Below are 20,412 nucleotides of genomic sequence, written 5' to 3'. Positions count from 1 at the left end.
AAATGCCTTCTTCAACGAAAACATGGGTTTCGTTATATCATGGTACAAGTAACTATCGATCACATATGCACATAGTAAAGCAAAATCTCATTACTATTTTTTTTCCAAAATATAATTGTAAATTTAAACAAAATTAAAGTGAACATGTGATCTCGACATGTTTCCATTTTAGTTTTAGTTCAAACGAATCGATATTTCTTTTTAAAGTTCACAACTGTAAGAGTTTGAATATCTTTAATTTGAATTGATTACCAAAACGTAACGCATTAGACAGACTTAACAGAGACACAATAATCAATCAACCTTTTCTTTTTGGTTCCAGTCGTCGAGAATCAAAAAGTAACTGAAGACCAGTCTTAAAGCTGTATAACATTTGAACTATATCTATGACGGCTCCTCTCACTCTAGAAAATTTAATTAAACAAAAAATTATTCATATAAATTACTTAATAAGAAAGACTACTAAAAAGTGAAAGATTAAAGGATAAAATTATGAAAATCGTTTCATATTTGCTAATTTAATTTGTAAGAAATTTAATCTTAGAAATTTAAAATTTCTGGTTTATCACCATTATAAAGACCAAAGATGTTGTTAATCACCATTAGAATTTAAATTTAGGGTTAAAAGATTTATGCGTTTCACTTTCAACGAACCTTAAAACTAAGGTTAGACTATAGAGTTTATGATGTTAAAGATGAATCTTATTTTTAAGACATTTAACAAGTTGTTGGGCCAATTGGGCTAAATTGAAGAAACCCATCTATAAACGATTAACGAGCCCTATGTATAAAAGGGCCATTAAAAAAAAATGAAGCCACGTGTCAGTCCCCCATGATGGACTTTTGACTCGGTGCGGCTGCCGGAGAGAAAATAAAATAATCAAATTCCGATGAGATATTTTTAAAAAATAAATAAAATAAAATAAAAAGTAATTCCAAAGTAAATACAAAATACAAAGTTCCAACGAAATCGAACTTCACAATTTTTTTTTTTCTCATCTTCTTAAAAATCCCAATCCATGGAGTCGTCATGATGATAGATAGATTAAATCCAGAGACGAAGATCCGGATCCAAGACTAAACGAATCCGGATTGTTTTTTTTTTTACATAAGATCGGATCGGAGAAGATGCCGCCGGCGACCGGAGATATCGATCGTCAGATCGAGCAGTTGATGGAGTGTAAAGCGTTATCTGAAGCGGAGGTGAAGACGTTGTGTGAGCAAGCGAAGACGATTCTCGTTGAAGAGTATAATGTTCAACCGGTTAAATGTCCGGTTACCGTCTGTGGTGACATCCACGGCCAGTTTTATGATCTCATCGAGCTTTTTCGTATCGGTGGCTCTGCTCCTGATACTAATTATCTTTTCATGGGTGATTATGTAGGTCAGTGTCTCTCTCTATAAATTTAGCCTTTTTAGGGTTTTTTTTTACGTTTGTTGATTTCTTGATTTGGGGATTTTGATTCTGTTTGACTTTTTTTTGGGAGTGTTTACCTCATTAATGGTAGATTTATTGTTTTTGTTTTGTCATCTATCTAAAGTTTTGATTTTTTTGCTAGACTTGTTACATTGATATTGAAAAAGGTTAAACTTTTGCTTACTTCATTTATCCTCGTTTCATGTCTCTGAGTACTCGGATTTGGATTTATGTTTGCAATTTTACTTCTAGAAGGTTTTGCTTAAGTAAAGGCTTCTATAATCTACAATCTATGTAATATAAGAGGCTTCTTGTGTTCTGTTTGTTAAAGTTGCTTATCTAGCTAACTAACACAATTGTTTTAACTTTTGAAGATCGAGGGTATTATTCAGTTGAGACGGTTTCACTCTTGGTGGCCTTGAAAGTTCGATACAGAGATAGACTTACAATCCTAAGAGGGAATCATGAAAGCCGGCAAATTACTCAAGTGTACGCATTTTCATTACTAAGTTGTGAATTCTGTGCATTCTCGGTATGAAGTTGTCCTCCCCCCTGTCTCAAAATGCCTTTTACTGATTGCTTACCTTTTTACAGGTATGGATTTTATGATGAATGCTTGAGGAAATATGGAAACGCTAATGTGTGGAAGCACTTCACTGACCTTTTTGATTATCTTCCTCTTACAGCTCTCATTGAGAGTCAGGTATTTTTAAACTAATGAACTTTTTACAGTCTTGTATCTCTGCTTCTGCCCGTTTTGGACTTGAAACTATGCAACTTTGTTTTTCTGTAGGTGTTCTGTTTACATGGAGGACTTTCACCTTCTTTAGATACACTTGACAACATCAGATCGTTAGATCGAATTCAAGAGGTGAGTTACAAAATACAAACCTACAAAAGCTGATGATTCGACGTTGTATTACATATCGAGACAATAATAACCCTTGTGTGTTGTGTAGGTTCCACATGAAGGACCAATGTGTGATCTCTTATGGTCTGATCCAGATGACCGGTGTGGTTGGGGAATATCTCCTCGTGGTGCAGGCTACACTTTCGGACAAGATATCGCTACTCAGTTTAACCACACCAATGGACTTTCTCTGATTTCTAGAGCACACCAACTTGTCATGGAAGGTTATAATTGGTGCCAAGAAAAGAACGTTGTGACTGTATTCAGTGCCCCAAATTATTGCTACCGTTGTGGCAACATGGCTGCGATTCTAGAGATTGGTGAGAACATGGACCAGAACTTCCTTCAGTTTGATCCAGCCCCACGTCAAATCGAACCCGAAACCACTCGCAAGACTCCAGATTATTTTTTGTAAGTACCAAACGAACTAAAATTGCTATTCCACACACTAGCTCTTTTTCTCTTTTGCTTTCTATTCTTAACCACTTTTTGTAATTTCATATTCCTTTTGTGTCTATGTTTGTTAAACTATCCATTGTTCTCTAAAAACCCGTAATTTTGTTGTGCATCGGATATGAGAGTTACATAGATTTATGGTCCAAGTAACTGAAACCACTCTTATCACTGAACTCCATTGTAGCCAAACTCTGTACAGAGAAATGAATGATACTTCTGTTATACAGTAAAAAGCCCTAGCTAGGTTGAATATAAATTATGACTAAAACAACTGTTGTTGAGAGGTACAGACAATAAACAAACAAGCTGGAGCTGATCTCTAAACTAAGAAAGAAAAAAAAACTCAGGACAAAATCAAGAGTTTCAAGAGCTTTCCAGTTCGCTCTGAATCCAATCTTGAGCACACATTAAGGCCTGCACAGTACTCGGTCTAAGCGAACGCCAAGTTTCACTAACCTGTCTCCTTTGACAAGTTTCAAAGGCGTCTTCTTCTGATGATACATTTGACATTGGAACCGCTAACACATTACGTGCCATCATTGAGAGGATTGGGTACTTCGGTGTGTGTACTTTCCACCAGTTCAGGATGTCGAAATCTGAATTCCGGGGAAAAAGCGGCTCCTCTAGATACTTTTCAAGATCCGATGTAGAGTCTTGACCTGGTGTAGTAGTAGTTGTATTGTTAATGTACCTATCAAATTCTATGAATCTATCGTCAAGCTCTTTCCCATGGCGAACACCATTTGAACCATGATGATGATTACGCCAGTCAAGGGTTTGATCTGATGATGCTAACAGTGATCCTATAGAATGCTCATCGTACAACGCTTTGATGCACTCAACAACATCTTCAATGAAATCTGAAGCACTAGTATCATAAAACAGAGGGTAATAATATTCCACCAGCTTCATTTTGAACCGTGGGTCTAATATGGTAGCAATGGCTAGAACCAGGTTGTTTTTATCCCAGAAATCATCGAACTTCTTTCTCATGTTTACAGCTAGAGAGCTAATGAAATCATCGGGGTTCTTACACCATTCGATTAACCGGAGGTGTAAGTCGCATATCTCCGGGAAGTATATGTTGGCGGGTAAACAAGTGCTCTTTGTGAATGCATTTGTCACGTCAACAAAAACGTTCAAGAACTCGACAACTGTTTCTAACCTCTCCCATTCCAAATCAGATGGACATAACACGGAATCAGGATCATGTTCATTCATGAGTGAAAACGCGCTCTTCTGCTCTAAGGCAATCTCCAGCATGGTACATGTTGTGTCCCATCTCACTGGATCATCAATGCATAGGTTCCTTTCACTTTCAGCTTCAGCTTCGACAGTCCACTGATTGAATCTCTCCTGAATAGTTTCTGAGCTTTTGACATACCTAATGCTCTCTCGAACCATGTTTATTGTGTCACAACAAGTTTGCAAAGAATCTTGAGCCATCTGGTTAATGACATTAACTCCACAGCTTACATCAAACAATTGACCGTTACAGTATAAGAACTTGTTCTGCGACAACCGGTCTCTGATTTTGTTAGCCACGTTTTCACCAAACGGTGGCGAATGACTAGACGCCATAGAAAACAACTTCCTATCAATATCCCACTCCATTAAACATGTTATTACAACTTCAGCAAGCATTTCGCCAGTATGAGACGGATCAACCACGAAGAAGTTTAAAACTCTCTTCTTCAGCTCCCACGTTTCATCAATATAATGTGCTGCCAAACACAAGAACTCATCAGTATCATCTGAACCACTCCACACATCAACACTGATACTAATCTTTCCAGGTAACTTATCCAACGCTTCAAACATCTTGTGCTTCTCTTTAGCGTATATCTCCATACAATCAGACTCAACTCTTTCAAACGCAACAAGATCAAACAAAGGCTGTAAATTTCTAATAAACATCCTGAATCCAACATCTTCCACCATACTCAACGGATACCCATGTAAAATAATCATCCGTGCTAAATCAAACCTACTCCTCCTTTGATCCAAACCAGCACTAACAACATCATCATCATGTTCATATCTAACACTCACTACACTAAGCTGTTGTTCTTCATCTTTCTTCTTCTCATTCGCTAGCTCAACAACTCTTCCTTCTTTCTTCTTCCCCTTAACAAAATACTGAGCAACAACACCGTTACCATTAATTCTCCTCCTACACCTAATCAAATGATTCCTCAAATGAGAAGTCCCACTAGCGCTCGATCCACTAAGTCTCTTCTTACAATGCCTACAGATTGCAACGTAAGTCTCACCTTTTTTAACTCTATCGAAATCATTCCACACAACTGATTTCAATCTCCCAGATTTTACAATCACTGCATCTGACAAATCCATCTCATTGCTTATCATCACTTTCTTCTGTCTCCTACACAAAAAACAATAAAAACACAAAAAAAAAAATCCAATTCAAGAAACCAATGTACACAAAAACCTAAAATTCTTAATAACATTAACACAAAGTCTTTGTCTTTTTTTTTTCATAAAGCAGAAAGCTTTATATATAAGAGAAACAATCGAATTTTATGAAATTACCGCCGGGGAAGATATAAAGAATCTTAGCTCTAAAAGCACATTCACCTCTTCATTGAAGTAGCTTTTGATAAAAAGCTTATCACTGGTGGTTTAACGGCGGCGAACTCTCTCGGTGTCGGTGGTCGCGGCGGTAGGGTTTTTTACCAATGGGAGAGAAGACAAACAAAAACAAAAGCTGAAAGCTTTTCTTCTGTTAGTGAAAAGATATTTTTTTTGAAACGGCAAACAAAAAAAAAAGTTAATTTACGAAATGGTACCTTACATTTATGATTCTTTTTAAATATATCCATAACTTTACTTTATGATCCAAATTGGCCATTTCTATTTACAAATTACTCACACATTGTACCCTATATTTTTTTAGCTTTTCAACACAGCTTAACACCTGAAACTAGTTTACTTTTAAGAAACGGTACCTTATGTTTATGTACACTTACAAATATAGTCCAAATGTATTTAATTATCAAAAAGGTCCACTCTTAATTTACAATTCACTCACTGCCACTGGTGGTCTCTCTCTCTCTCTGCTCCACAAAATGGCCGTAGCTACAACCTTATCATCATCACCGTCGCTAAATTTCATCAATGGCTCACATAGATTTGTCTCTGCAGCTCCTTTCTCTTTTAGCTCTAACTCACTCCGCCGTCGGACCCGCCGCATGAATCATTCATTTGCTTCGTACCGTAGCTCTCAGGTACGTTCTGATAATCTCAATTTTTTTTGTAATAGGAAATTTGAAAGTACTCAATCTCTTTACTCTTAGTCGCGTAGGCGATATGATTCAGACGATCGATTCTTTGGCGGGTACGATGTGGTTCCCGATGAGGATGAGGATGACGATGAAGATGATGAAGAAGACGAGAGAGAGAGCAGCATCGATCTTTTGATCAGATTCTTGAGAAGCATGTTCAAGAAAGTCTCGAAACGTGCTAAGAAAGCATCGCGTCGGGTTTTGCCAGCAGCTATGTCTCCTCGTCTCGTGAGTCTCTTCCTTCTTCTTCTTCTACGTTCTTCAATCTTTTGTGTATACTCAAATTTATTAGAGTTACTTCAATCTCATTGTGTGTTTGCACATTGTTTGATTCCTCTGTTTTCTATGATTTTTAGGTGTCTTTTGCAGTAGATGGAATATTGTTATTGGGCTCACTATCCATAACAAAAGCATTTCTTGAGGTAATCTTTAACATTTTGCTTACGCGAGTCGCTCGGATTGAATTTGTATATGGTTTGATTGTGTGATCATCAGGTGTGATGATTTCATGGACGTGTTGTCGCAGGTAATATGCAATCTAGGAGGAACCGTGTTTACGGTGATTCTGCTGATCAGATTGTTCTGGACGGCAGCTTCCTTCTTCCAGACTTATGGGAGCACTTTTGGACCAAACCCGTTAACTTAAAATCTAGTTTTTTTTGTTACTGATCATGTCTTGGACTTGTAGCTTCGATGTGTAAGAAAAAATTGTATGATAGTTGTTGTGTACATGTCGCTGGAGAGTTATCTAAGTGATCAAGAGTTAGAGAAGACGAAACTAAGAAGTTAAAAGAATGTTCCGGTAATTCACCCACCGATGAATTGAAGAAGATCATAAACCAAGGATTAAGTTAAGCCCTAATTTGTATTTTCGGTAACCAAACCCCTAATTCCGTAACACGATATACATACATATATATCATCCTTTTCATCTCTTCCTATCTCCTCCACCAGCTTCAACTCCATGTTTAATAATGTTAAGAAAAGAACATAACCCTTCTCTATCTGCCTTTTCTCTGTCTTTCTAACCACAGAGTTGATAAAAATACAGAATGGCAATAAGATCAGGAATAATACATATGATCAGATACAATTCTTATTCCTAAATGCAAAAATAAAAAAAGAATCAAAATTAAGACTTTTGTAAGGAAAATCATCAGATTAATATTTAGTTCAAAATGTTAACGACCAGTATCCACAAAATCTAGTTAATATTATTTTATTTGTTTTGTTTTTCTTACCTTTTGGTCTTTCCGGTGGCAAATTGCCAAATTAAAGAGGCTACTTACTTCCAAACAAGAAATAGTTGCGATTAGAGAGATCCATTGTATGGCATTTGCTAGCGGTGGCGTGCTGACAACTACAAAAACAATAAAACCCCACCATGAAATAATTTTTACGGTTGCGAATTCACTATTTAACTAAATAATGACCTGTGCTGGTAGTACGGGAAATTTTTTTATTTCGTTATTTATTTTTATTTGTTCAGATTATGATTATGTTGTATCATTTATTTACATTTTATATAATATAGTACTATATGATGAGTTTTGAGTCATATTAAACTACTAATAGGTAGGCTTGGAAAAAGGGTACATGTAGCTTTAGGATCGAGTGAAAGATGATATAATTATATTATTTGTGAGTAAGGATCGAGTATCGGGTATTAATTTAATTTTTGATACCCGTGCCGTTACCCGTCTCATTACCTATTTTGTTATCCGACCTGTTAATATTTGGTAGTATTATCATTTATTAATAATATATTTCTAACAAATTCTCTATATTTATATATATTTATATATTTATATTCTGGAATAAAAGTTAAAGCCTAAGTTCAACTTAGCTTTATTTTTAATAGAAAATGGTTGTTATTTGTACATTTTGTTATTATATATGAATGACCCGTGCTGCAGTGCAGAAAATAACTTTTTGTTTTCTTTTTATAAAATTACTTATTATGTACTATAATTATTTGGTATATTATATAATATAGTGTTTTTTAGTCATATTATATAGTACTAATTATATTTTGTGTATAATATAAAATAAATACATATGATGGACTATACATTTCCATGTACCTGAAAACATTTATATATATGTACATTTTATAAATACATACATTTTATCACAATAGATTATGTTTTATTTGCTATTTTTTTGGTAACCATTTTCTGGTTACAACAAATTATAATAAGATTATGTTATTATATTTTGTAATTAAATACAGTGGCATTTTGTGTAATATACCACATGGGAGTAGGGTTAATTATTTAGAACATTTCTTAAATAATATAATAGAGATAATGTCTTGGTATCAAATCTAGGCTTACAACCATCTTTTCCCATAGATTAAGGTAATTAATAAAAAGAAATTTAATTTGATATTATGTTAGTATTTAAAAGGAAAATCTATACTATTAAAAGAAAAGCATTTTTCTCCATAGAAATAAACAGTGAAAATTTTGACATAAAATACTCCTATGTATATGACAAAGCATATAAATTGAGAAGAGTATGCAAGTAATTTTAATAGTAAAAGCACGCAGATCCATTTGTGACCCGGATTGATTTTGTACGGATCGTGTATTAGGTGTTCGAAGGTGTAACACCTGGATCTAAACTGAATAGAAATGAGCTTCTACAATAAATTCAAAAAAAGTAAGAATTGTCATTTAAACAATGTATGGAAACAATAATTTTTGATATTTATGTAAACATTTTTAATTTGGACAATTAAATTCGAAAATGTATATATATAAACGTATTTAATTTAGTTATACATTTTGAGATATTTCTGGAAACAATAATTTCTGATTTTGAGATTACCTAATATATAAAATCATTTAAATTTATTTATAAAAATAATATAAATCTGTTTCTATCAAAACCGAGCAATTAAATTTAAAATTATGTATCCCACATTGGCTGAATATTTTGGAAAATAGTTCATAATCACTATATATATAACTAATATATTTTCAACTACTAATAAGCAGGAAGCTTGATGATATAAATACTCATGTGAGATCATCAATAAAGTTAAATCAGTTTGATAATCAATTCTACAATTTTCTTTTAAACAACCAAATTAATACGATCATGAGGGCCGCACTTGTATCCCAAAAGTGTTACTGGGGAAAATCCTGTGTGCCACATAATAGAGCTCTCACCAGTGGTGGATGCAGGAGGAAATTTTACATCGGGCACAGATGAAATACTTACCTTAACAAATTTTTTTTTAGCAATATTAATACACAATAGATTAATTGTAGATGAGAGGCATTTGACATAGTATGTGGCATTTTTATATGTCATACACAATAGATTAAACTGAAGAATTATTAAAAATGAGTATGGGGCACTTGCCCCACCTCCATTACACCTAGATCCGCCCCTGGCTCTCACTGAACACAACATCACAAGTGTAGATGTCTGAGGGAAGCAAGCTTGTATTCTGCTTGGGATCTCTCGATCAGGATGAAAACATCAGCAGGGAGATTGAGATTTTTCTGCGTTGTTGATGACATATGAGTTGCATGGACCGTAGAAGATTGACCAGGATTTATCGTCAATGATCTTCCTAGGTCGACAGTAACCCCTGCGGCGGAGGAGAGAGATCAAAGCCTATTATTATAAAACCCTAATTTCCCTAATCAACGCATTATGAGGCCCTAAACTAATTAATAAACCAATAAAGCCTATTATTATAAAACCCTAATTTCCCTAATCAACGCATTATCAGGCCCTAAACTAATTAATAAACCAAGAAAGCCCATATTTACAACTTAATATTTTTCCTCATTTAAGAAAGCACCTAATTAATAAGGCTAAAAAAGTCCAGTAAATTTTATTTTATACAAAATTTTGTATATTTTCTATTTAAAAAAAAACTTTAATATGTTGTATTAGTTTATGTACGTGAAGTTATTTCAACAATGTATATTTTACCTCATGACTTGAATGTCATTATAAGACATAATTTTGTGAATTTGGTTTTTAAAAAGCGAGTTATTATATTATGAGTAATTAATATATTGATTATACTTTTTGTTTTAATATACTTAGGTTTTTGAAATTCTTTCATATTATAGTGACATATTATTGACATTGCTATAACAAACCAATTTAGAGTGTTTATAGTTTCTAACTTTAATATCAAGTTTCAATATTTTAAAAATATTTCAAAATAAATTATTTAAAGTTTATTATATTATATAAAATTATAAAATTCAACAAAAAAGTATGAAATTGAATTTAAATATTCAAATTTTGACACATTACTCAGTAAATTTTTTTAATTCAATAGATATTATTTTTAAAGAATAATATTAATTAAACTTGAATATTTTCTAGATTGAATCATTTATATTTGTTTTTAAAAATTCAACTTATGGTATATCCGGAAATAAAACTATTTTTAAATTATAATAAATAATATGATAATTTATTTATTTCACAAAATAGACTCATATATAAAAATGAGAGGTGAATTATAATGATAATTAACAAATTAATATGTTAAGTTAGATATCAAGTTAGATATCAAAGGATTTTATTTGATGAATAATTTAATAAAGAAAATTAATATGGTAAGTTAGATGATATCAAATGATTCTTTAGAATATTCTCTTTAAGATTTTTAGAAACAATAAATCCAGACTATATAATATTAATAATTTTAATAAGTTGAATAATATTAATTAAACTTGAATATTTTATAGATTGAATCATTTATATTTGTTTTTAAAAATTCAACTTATGGTATATCCGGAAATAAAACTATTTTTTAATTATAATAAATAATATGATAATTTATTTGTTTCACAAAATAGACTCATGTATAAAAATGAGAGGTGAGGTATAATGATAATTAACAAATTAATATGTTAAGTTAGATATCAAAAAATTTTATTTGAGGAAATTAATATAGTAAGTTAGATGATATCTAATGATTTTTTAAAATATTCTCTTTAAGATTTTTGGAAACAATAAATCCAGATTATACAAATAATATAAAACTTAATCTATAACCTATTTGTAACCAACTTGTTAAAATTATATAGTGTATAAAACAATGTTGTGTACTTCTGTTTTATTATATAGGAGATTTAATTAAAAGGTTTGTATCGATTCTAACTAATAAGACTAGTGATTTTATTGGTACAAAGTTTTAGACGTCATATTAAATATACTCAATCAAATATTTTAGGCATTCTATTTCCATTGACACAAAACGAAACAACAAAGTTTCAGTATCATATTAACATAGAATCTCCCTAACAGTTACATATTACCAAACCGAAAATGATAAGAGGGAGAGAGGCCAACAGCTCTTGGTTTGAGTTTGCTTCTTGCTTTAGCCGCCACCGTTTCTTAGACTTAATTTAACAGCCACAACGCCTTTATAGAGCTTCACACAATCTTTTAACCCATCTTGCCGAGGCCGAGCCACCTTGACCTTGTTTTTCGGATCAAACAACAAAACCTATTCGAACGCATTCAACTCAAGGCAACTCCTTTTTCTTCTCATAAGCCTCGAGCATCACTGCACCAAGCTCGAAGAGCTCTGTTGCACTTGCATCACCACTCCTAACTTGCTCCTTCAGATTATTAGAAACATATAGCATCCAGATTTGATCAGTTTTAACAAAAAAAGTTGTGCAAGCATGGCTACTTAAATCAGTTCAATGTTCATAATATCCATATTTATCATGTTAGAGATATCAATATTATTTCTTCAATTATATTCTTCCCTCTCTAGACTATTTCATCTCAGTTACTTGTACTACTGTTTACCGATAGCAGACTAAGGACGAAGATTCCAAATAAAGCAGAATATTTGCTTTCAACCAAAATCCAAGAAATACAAAACGATGTCGCATGCGCTCAACGGTCGACTGCTACAATGGACACCTCTCTGTCTAAAGGAAAAGAGCCAGCTTCACTCCAAGACAAAACAAACGGAACAAAGGAGGAAGCTGCGTTCATTGCACATAGAGCCAAGGTCAAAGAAGGAAAGAAAGTAGTCGTGTGTCAAGATCACAAGGCCGAAGCAATCATAAAACAGTCAACCTACAAACCGATTATGAAATTATCAAACCAATTTGCAGCCCTTGATTCTTTGTGTGTAAGTTATTAAGAATTAAATTACTCTTGCTCTCTGTTAATTAATAATTCTATCAATTATTAATGATCCCAAGATCACAAGGCCATATTTTTAACACTACTAATATGAGCTTTTAATGGGCCAGGGCTGAAGTGAACGTAAATCCATCAGAAAATTTGCTGGAGGCGATAAAAGAAGGGAACAATATAAGGCAATGGGAAGATCGCATGGCGTACGCTTATTGGAGAGGCAATCCTTATGTTGATCCTACGAGAGGAGATCTTCTCAAGTGTAACGTTTCAGAACATGAAGAGTTACTCCTCTCTATATCCAGGTTTTTTTTCAAAAAATTATGACATAAATGAAAAAGCCTCTCTTTTGGATTATTAATAATTCTAAACCGTTCTTATTATTGAAATATTTTTAAAAAAATTATTATTATATTTTAAATGTTTTCAATAGGTTTCCTTTTTTTTCTCTTTTTCCGATCGTTTTAATTGAAGAATATTGAAATATTTTTTTAAAAAATTATTATTATATTTCTCTTTTGGATATTTTTCCGATCGTTTTAATGAATGACCGTTGAAAGATTACATGATCGATTTTTAGATTAATGACCGTTGAAAGATTACATGATCGATTTTTAGATTAATGACTGTTGAAAGATCACATGATCGAATCCTGACCGTCATAATACATTGAAGCTCCACTCCTCTCTCTTCTCTTCGTCTTCGACTTAAAAAAAAAACGCTTCTTCGTCTTCTCTTTTTTTTTTGTTCTCCATTGTCGTTGTGGATTGGCTGGTGGTGGTGTGATATTCCTCTGAACCCGGCACTGCGTCTCTGATTGATTTCATAGTTCGTTCGTTCGTACCACTGCGATATTCTTCTTAGGGTTTGGTTTGGTCCCTCTCTCTCTCAATTGATACCTTCTTCTTCTTCTTCTTTGATTTTTTGTATGTTTTGGTTGCCTAAGTAAGTGTAACTAAGTTTCTTATTCGTGTTAATGCAGGAGGTGTTATCGCGCGGAAGTTAATTCTCATGAGATCCGATTTCATCGTTCTGCCTCCGCTTCTGATGAATTTTCACTCCTCGGTTTGATTTTCCTAAATTCCAATTGTTTCCTTCTCGATTCTGATAGAATTTTCACAGTGTCCATTTTCAAAAATATCCTTTTTAATATAAAAATAACAAAATTATAAACGCTAAACCCCAAATACTAAACCATATCCCTTAAAAACTATACCCTAAATGTAATTTAGGAACCCAAACCTATAAAAACAAATTCTCAAATTTAGCTTTCTAACAAATTCTATTATGCATAATTTTATATTTTATATTTATATTATTTAAAATAAACATTAGTTGATACAAAAAAAAATATTTGGTATGAGTAAAAAAATTATAAGAGTTGAAAAAAAAATTAGTATTGTGAAACTTTCACTAACTATATTAGTATTTATAATTTTATTATTGATAATATGATAAATGGTATAAAATATAACTGATTAATAAAATTAAGTATATTTACTAAATAATTTAATATGTTTAAAAAATATTAATAATTTTTTATATAATTTATGATAAAATGCAAAATATTGTTAACAAAATAAATATTTTAAAAAACTTATACAACAAAATATTAAGTAACAATAAAAAATTATATTGATAAGAAACTCAAGTTTCTCACCAATGGACACATAATATTAGTAAAGATTTCTCAAAATTTTATGATGAGAAACTCAATTGATCTTTCACCAATGCTGATATCAAGTAATATTTTTATGCAATCAGAAAGATACAGCAACACTAAAGTCACAAGAAGGTCACGATATTCTCTGTCTCAACCTAGAACTTTGGTTGTGTACTAAAATGGCCCTAAACTAATTAATAAACCAATAAAGCTCATAATTACAACTTAATCTTTTCCTCATTTAAAAAAGCACCTAATTAATAAGGCTAAAAAAATCGAGTAAATTAATTGATAAACTTACTCTAGACGCGGCCATTCTTCTTGGATCCCATTTTTTCAAACAAACTTATACCACCGACCATGCTGTTTCAGAACAAAGAGAATCGAGAACAGAGAAAGACAGTTAGATTTGCGGTGATTAATTAATTAATTATTAATTAATTAATTATACAAGGTTTCTGATATAATTAATTATACAAGGTTTCTGATATAATTAATTACACAAGGCTTTTAACAATAACTGTAAATTTTTAGATATTAATACTATTATTATTAGCTTTCTCTCTCTCTCTCTTTAGTCTTTATATATTAAATTTGAAACTTTCACATCTTTAGTCTAATTAATTATAGGGTTATTAGGCGTTTTAGTACGTTTTCGAAACATAATTATCAAACTAGTACAGTCATTATTTGCAATTAAAGAAACCCACATTTGACACTGTTTGTGTGTTTTCCCTTCCTTTTCTGCCATTCAAAAGTCTTATTAATTACATTTGTTGCCAGTTTACATTTGTTGATATAATCTTTTTTTTTTTTTAAATCTTAGATACAAAAAAAAATATATTTTTTTCTTTACAAGTTGATATGAATTTTGTATAATAATTTTTAAATATATTATATACATCTTTGTATCCGTACATATTTTTACGTGTACAGATGCCTATACCCCTTTATTAAGTGTACATATATATGTAAACAATATTAAGTATACATATGTAATTTTTACCAAACCATTGTAGTACATACATCTAAACCCTAAGAATTACATAAATTACATTTGTAGACTTAATAATGTATACATGTATTTGCACACTTGATAATATGTACAGACAGCTGTACACTTCATAAGGTGTACGGATACAAATATTGTTGGATAGTTTGAATCTATCCAATATATTAGAAAGATTAAACCATACACAAATATTGTTAGATGTTTCAAATCTATCCAACATGCTGGATGGTTAAACCGTACTCAAATATTGTTGGATGGTGTGAATCTACCTAACATGCTGGATGGTTTAAACCGTACACAAATATTGTTGGACGGGTTGAATATATCAAATATACTGGATGGCTGAAACCGTACTTAAATATTGCTGGACGATGTGAATCTATCTAACATGCTAGATGGTTTAAACTGTACACAAATATTGTTGGACGGGTTAAATCTATCAAATATGTTGAATGGCTGAAACCGTACTCAAATATTGCTGGACGGTTTGAATCTATCCAACATATTGGATGTTTTGAACCGTACACCATAATTGTTGGACGGTTTAAATCTATCAAACATGCTGAATGATTTAAAACCGTACACAAATATAAATTTTTGAATAAAAATATATTTAAAATCATTAAAACAAAATACATATCAAATTATAAAGAAAAAAACATAAATTTTTTGGAAGTAGAAATAATTTGGAAACAAAAAATATATTAATAAATATTTGAATAATTGGAAATGAGAAATGTGATGAAAAGAAAAAGAAATAAAAAATAATATATGTATAAAGAGAAAGTGAGAGAAACCGTGAAGTAGAAGAAAAAAAAATCTTTGTTACAAACCCACTATGCCTTTCTCCTATCTCTACGCTTTCTCCTTCTTTCCCTCTCTCTCCTCCTTCTTCCCAAAACCATTGACCAGGACCTTTTGTAATGTTCTCTCCTGTCCCCTGTCCCATCTATCTCACAACACCCACTTTTCTTTATTATAAATAGTTTCTGTATGTTTTTGACAATTAAGTTTCAAAAACGTACTAAAATGCTAACAAACCCTTAATTATACGGTATTATTAATACCCTGCCATTGACGTAAATCTTGCATGCAGATATAGCAGCCGTCATGATAAGTGGTCTAAACTAACCCGGTTTGATACTTTTACATCTGATTGATGCACACTTGAATCTAAGCACTGACGTATGTATATGGCTATTCACATTGCTCGAGAGATCAACCTTAAAATTCACTGCTTTCTACAACTCACAGTGAGACGAACAACACAAGGCATAAAGAATCCCTCAAATTTAATATGTTCATACTTAATAATATATATATATATATATATACTCAAGTAAAATAACTTAATTATTATTTTGTACTTAAATTTATAAAGTAAAAACTTTAAAAGTCACTGACATTAAACTGAGATATATAAGCCCGAAATATTTTGGAAGATAGAAAGGAAGTGCAAAAATACGTAGAAACTAAACAATTATAGAACCATCACATTTAACATCACATTTAGGCGATATTTGCACTAACCGGTTGCTTCGTTGAAAGATACGTGAACAAACTTATTGTTGTTTTTCATTGCATGGACCGGAGAGCCAAACCGACTAAAGTTTTGTCCTCATCTCAACCGTTCGATTATCGGTGGTCATGATCATGGTTGCATCCTCCCGTTACTCCTCTTCTCCAACCACGGAGGATTTCAAATCGCCGCGGGTCAAGCCACTCCCGGCGGTTCAGACGTCACCGGAGATAGCTCTCGGTTTGACCCAACCATGGGAATACTCATGATCATCCTCGTCAGCATCTTCTTCTTTCTCGGGTTCTTCTCCGTCTATTATATTTCTATACATCCAAAGATGTCTCGAGCGAGTCATGGGAATGGACTACGAAAACTCCGACGACGCCGCTAACTGGCTTACCCTGAACCGTCAACCAACGCGTGAACTGGACGCGTCGATCATCGAGACGTTTCCTACTTCTCTATACTCAACCGTGAAGACGCTTAGGATCGGCAGCAAAGAAGCGCTCGAGTGTCCTGTTTGTTTAATTAAACGAGTTCGAAGACGATGAAACGTAACGCTGCGTTTGATACCTAAATGCTGCCACGTTGTATTGTCCATCCTTGCTTCATTGACGCTTGGCTCCGCTCTCACGCTACGTGTCTTCTGTGCCGCGGTGATATATCTTACTTCCGTACCGGGAGAATCTATAATTCAGATACCCGGTTTAATCAACAACCATCCCGGTTCTAATCCGACCGGTGATCGGATTAGAGTTTTGGTTCACCAGATGCGCGGTTGATCGACTCGGGGCGTTGACTTGTAACCAAAGCAAGCCGCCTAAGTCAATGTCTACCGGATGGAGTTTAGCCGGAATATTTTGCGAATCCTGATTGGACCAGTCAACATCGGGAAAATCTCGACCGGTTCACACTTAAATTATGACAAAATACAGTATTCACAATAAAATCGTGAATCCGAGCTTTTCAAAAGGCCACGTGGCCTTACCTCAGGTGGTGAGTTCAGCGAGAGGATACAGAACCAGAAGCTTAGGAAGCGAGAGAAAAACTATTTCTACTATTTCATATATGTCTTGTAGTGGAACAGTAGTTATTACAACGTTCCAAATCGAGATCAAAGCTACATGGTGGAGTTTCCTGATGTGAAGAAGGGTAAAAATTCTACTGATGGATGCAATTTGGTTGAGCATCCTCATTCTTCACGTCAGCCCTATCATCCCAATAATAAGTATTGATCGTCTCAAGGTAAACAAGATCTACTTCTTCTTTTTTTAGTCCATATTGTTACAATTATTTTAATACTCGAGATTCACAACGAAATGCTCATACCCAAAACATTCTCAATTGCAGGCATACCTTGGGAAACTAATGGTGCTTATAAATTTTTAATCTTGATAACTTGTGCTGTAATTATGAAACACATATACAACAATTACGTAAATTAGCAATAACTTGGCCTTTTTGTGTTTTTGTTTGAGAGCTAAGTCAGTGGAGTAAAATATGGTGAAAGATGAAAGTAAAAGTTGTTTTTAGGTTGAAGCTTTCAATTTCTCATTTCTGCTTAGATTACAAGAGAGGGTTTACAAGCTTATTTATATCTTAGAAATATAAATCCTAGATGCTTTCTCGATGATTCTAGAGTCTTCCGCCAGCTGTCATGATCTTTTTGAGCAGGACGGATCAAGGGCTGCAAAACGGTTTGACAGCTTGACTGTCTCCGTACTGTCATCAACGAGTTTTACTTTGCCTCGTTTCTTGTCTTCTTGTGACATTACCGTTGCAGGAGATATTAAACTCTTGGACTGGCTTTGGTCAACTCGATTGGGCTTTGTTAACTTGTTTAGGCCCATAGCTTCCTTTCCCAGATCGACACCGTTTTGAGCAGAAACCAAAAATTCTGATTTTGGTGTTGTTCTGTTATCATCCCCCCGCAAACTTGGTGTAGGCGGGACGTCAACGCCGAGTTTGAGCCTCAACCGAGCAAAAGCATCATGAGGAAGAGACTTTGTAAAGATATCTGCTGTTTGCAAGTGATTGGGAATGTGTTTCACTGTCAACGTCTTCAGGGCCACACGTTCGCGAACGTAGTGATGATCAACATCAAAATGTTTTGTGCGGGAGTGGAACGCGGGATTGGCCGTTAAGTAAACCGCCGAGAGATTGTCACAGTAGAGCTCTGGAGTGGTGTGTAGAGGAACATTCAAGTCTCGCAGAACAGAGCTCATCCACTTGATTTCTGAAGCTGTTTCTGACATGCTTATGTACTCTGCTTCAGTGGAGCTTTTCGAGACAGTAGGCTGTTTCTTAGACGACCAAGAGATAAGATTTGGACCCATAAACGTACAATAGCCACCTACAGATCTTCTTGTGGCTTTACAGTTCGCATAATTGATCTGCTCAAATTTACCCTAGAGCTACTCTCTCAAATTAAGAGATCACTGCAGTACTTAGGGGTCGAATTCCACAGAGACTCAAGATCACACACAATGGATTATAGAGTTTTATAATTATGCTAAACAAATTGATTTAAATAAAGAAAAGCAATGCAAAATATTAAATAAAAGCTGTTGTAAATTCAGAAGATCAAAAAGCTAGGCCTAGGGAATTTCTCAGAAAATTATGAAATATTAAATCAATCAATAAATTAGGATTCAAGCAATTAAGAACAGATCTAGAACTCTAAACACTTTTTTAAATTAAATCAGTTCTCACTGCAAATAATATCTAAATTTAAAACCAGAAAATCCAAATCTCTTTGTAAAATTCTAGGTAATAAATCAGCAATAAAATCAGGTTTAGATTGTTCACAAAATTATTAAATCAAATCTCTTTGCAAGAAATAATTTTGCTCACAAAAGGTTTTATCAGGAAAACAATTATATTCTCATATCAATTTATTTTCCTAAAGTATTAATTCTAGATGGCCAATCAAGGATTAATATGAAGAACAACCTAAGATGAAGATCTAGAAAGATAATGAATCCTAAATAAACAGATCTAATAATTCATAAAATCCCTGTGAAAAATCCTAAACCTAACAAGCAAACTACTCAGACATAATCAATGAAGAACAAGACATGATTCTAAATAATAAACAATAGAGATTAAAAGAGTAAGAAAGGAGTTTAAGAATTCTTCTCTCAAAGCAGTTCAGATCTCTCTCTCCAATAGCTCTCAAAAATCTCTCAGGGTTGCAGAAAAATAAAACTTGCTAGAATAAAACTTAAGGGTTTGGAAAACCTAAAAACACTATTTATATGTCCTAAAACACGTCAGGGACTTATGTTGCAAATATGGAAAACTTTGGGGCAGATTTGTAAAACTTCCAAATTTGTGATTCTTCATCGCCTAAAGAGGGTGTCGATCGATGCTAAGGCAGTGTCGATCGACACTCCCTCTCTGTTCTGACTCCAAGTTCTTTTCCTCCGAATTATTGCTCCAAACTGATCCAAATCACTCCACTTTGCTCCATCCATGCTAAAAACCTGTAAAGACTCAAAAACAATCTAGAAACAAATGAAAAGACACTAAAAGACTCCTTATATCATGGTTAAAAACCACAAAAACCATGATATATCAACTCTCCCAGACTTAGCCTTTGCTTGCCCTCAAGCAAAACATAAACTTAGACCTGTGAAAGGGGTTTGAAAACAGGGAACTCACTCAATTGCAGATTATTCTTATTCACACTCTTCATTTACCTGACTCAAGAACTTACTACTTATACTCAACCATGATAAGCATCAACATTCCTTATTCAAATCCCACAATCCCTTGGAATCTCTGAAATCTCCATTGTCATCTCATTAGTCAATATTAAAGCATAAATAAGGTGAATTCTTACCTTGGATGTATTGATCAGTGGCATGTGGACTCTCTTCAGGCCAAGACATTCTTCTTGCATCTCCTTTCCTCTCCCTTTTCTCACTTCCATTATTTTTTTTTCTTTTAAATCAAAGGTGTAAGCGAATACCGGGGTCATCGGTAAT

At 33.4% G+C, this 20,412-nt stretch overlaps 3 protein-coding genes and 1 pseudogene across 4 annotated transcripts; 3 read left to right on the top strand and 1 right to left on the bottom strand.

Moving 5' to 3' along the window:
* The first annotated feature begins 865 nt into the window (after nt 1–865).
* On the top strand, nt 866–2,929 carry LOC104788076 (serine/threonine-protein phosphatase PP2A-5 catalytic subunit). Its single transcript, XM_010513760.3, has 5 exons — nt 866–1,384; nt 1,792–1,906; nt 2,012–2,120; nt 2,211–2,288; nt 2,377–2,929. Exons 1-5 carry the CDS (start codon nt 1,129–1,131, stop codon nt 2,740–2,742), a joined length of 924 nt encoding a protein of 307 aa, XP_010512062.1. The 5' UTR covers nt 866–1,128; the 3' UTR covers nt 2,743–2,929.
* A 76-nt stretch (nt 2,930–3,005) lies between these two features.
* On the bottom strand, nt 3,006–5,539 carry LOC104788075 (zinc finger BED domain-containing protein RICESLEEPER 2-like). Of its 2 annotated transcripts, none has more exons than XM_010513758.3 (2): nt 5,382–5,539; nt 3,006–5,169 (listed from the first exon to the last, which is right to left on the bottom strand). In XM_010513758.3, exons 1-2 carry the CDS (start codon nt 5,387–5,389, stop codon nt 3,147–3,149), a joined length of 2,031 nt encoding a protein of 676 aa, XP_010512060.1. In that variant the 5' UTR covers nt 5,390–5,539; the 3' UTR covers nt 3,006–3,146. The 2 variants fall into 2 exon arrangements, with proteins under 2 accessions (XP_010512060.1, XP_010512061.1); XM_010513759.3 differs by having other exon boundaries at nt 5,337–5,534.
* Nucleotides 5,540–5,771: 232 nt separating this feature from the next.
* On the top strand, nt 5,772–6,859 carry LOC104788074 (protein SHORT HYPOCOTYL IN WHITE LIGHT 1-like). Its single transcript, XM_010513757.3, has 4 exons — nt 5,772–6,031; nt 6,101–6,316; nt 6,445–6,510; nt 6,615–6,859. The coding sequence occupies exons 1-4, from the start codon at nt 5,873–5,875 to the stop codon at nt 6,732–6,734; spliced, it is 561 nt and encodes a 186-aa protein (XP_010512059.1). The 5' UTR covers nt 5,772–5,872; the 3' UTR covers nt 6,735–6,859.
* Nucleotides 6,860–11,999: 5,140 nt separating this feature from the next.
* Nucleotides 12,000–17,625, top strand: LOC109132949 (RING-H2 finger protein ATL11-like; annotated as a pseudogene).
* The last annotated feature ends 2,787 nt before the right edge of the window (nt 17,626–20,412 follow it).

The sequence above is a fragment of the Camelina sativa genome, chromosome 5 (genome assembly GCF_030686135.1).
Source record: "Camelina sativa cultivar CO46 ecotype springtype chromosome 5, ASM3068613v1".
In the NCBI taxonomy this organism is placed as follows: Eukaryota; Viridiplantae; Streptophyta; class Magnoliopsida; order Brassicales; family Brassicaceae; genus Camelina; species Camelina sativa.
The sequence above is the reverse complement of the archived record's forward strand: the minus strand, read 5'-3'. Positions and strand labels throughout refer to the sequence as shown.

What these genes read in the sequence shown, in the direction of transcription:
- LOC104788076 (XM_010513760.3), top strand. Translation starts at nt 1,129, where the DNA reads ATGCCGCCGGCGACCGGAGATATCGATCGTCAGATCGAGCAGTTGATG. An exon ending in AGCCGGCAAATTACTCAAGT is followed by an intron (nt 1,907 to 2,011) that starts GTACGCATTTTC and finishes ACCTTTTTACAG; the next exon opens with GTATGGATTTTATGATGAAT. An exon ending in CGTTAGATCGAATTCAAGAG is followed by an intron (nt 2,289 to 2,376) that starts GTGAGTTACAAA and finishes TGTGTTGTGTAG; the next exon opens with GTTCCACATGAAGGACCAAT.
- LOC104788074 (XM_010513757.3), top strand. Translation starts at nt 5,873, where the DNA reads ATGGCCGTAGCTACAACCTTATCATCATCACCGTCGCTAAATTTCATC. An exon ending in CTTCGTACCGTAGCTCTCAG is followed by an intron (nt 6,032 to 6,100) that starts GTACGTTCTGAT and finishes CTTTACTCTTAG; the next exon opens with TCGCGTAGGCGATATGATTC. An exon ending in CAGCTATGTCTCCTCGTCTC is followed by an intron (nt 6,317 to 6,444) that starts GTGAGTCTCTTC and finishes TATGATTTTTAG; the next exon opens with GTGTCTTTTGCAGTAGATGG.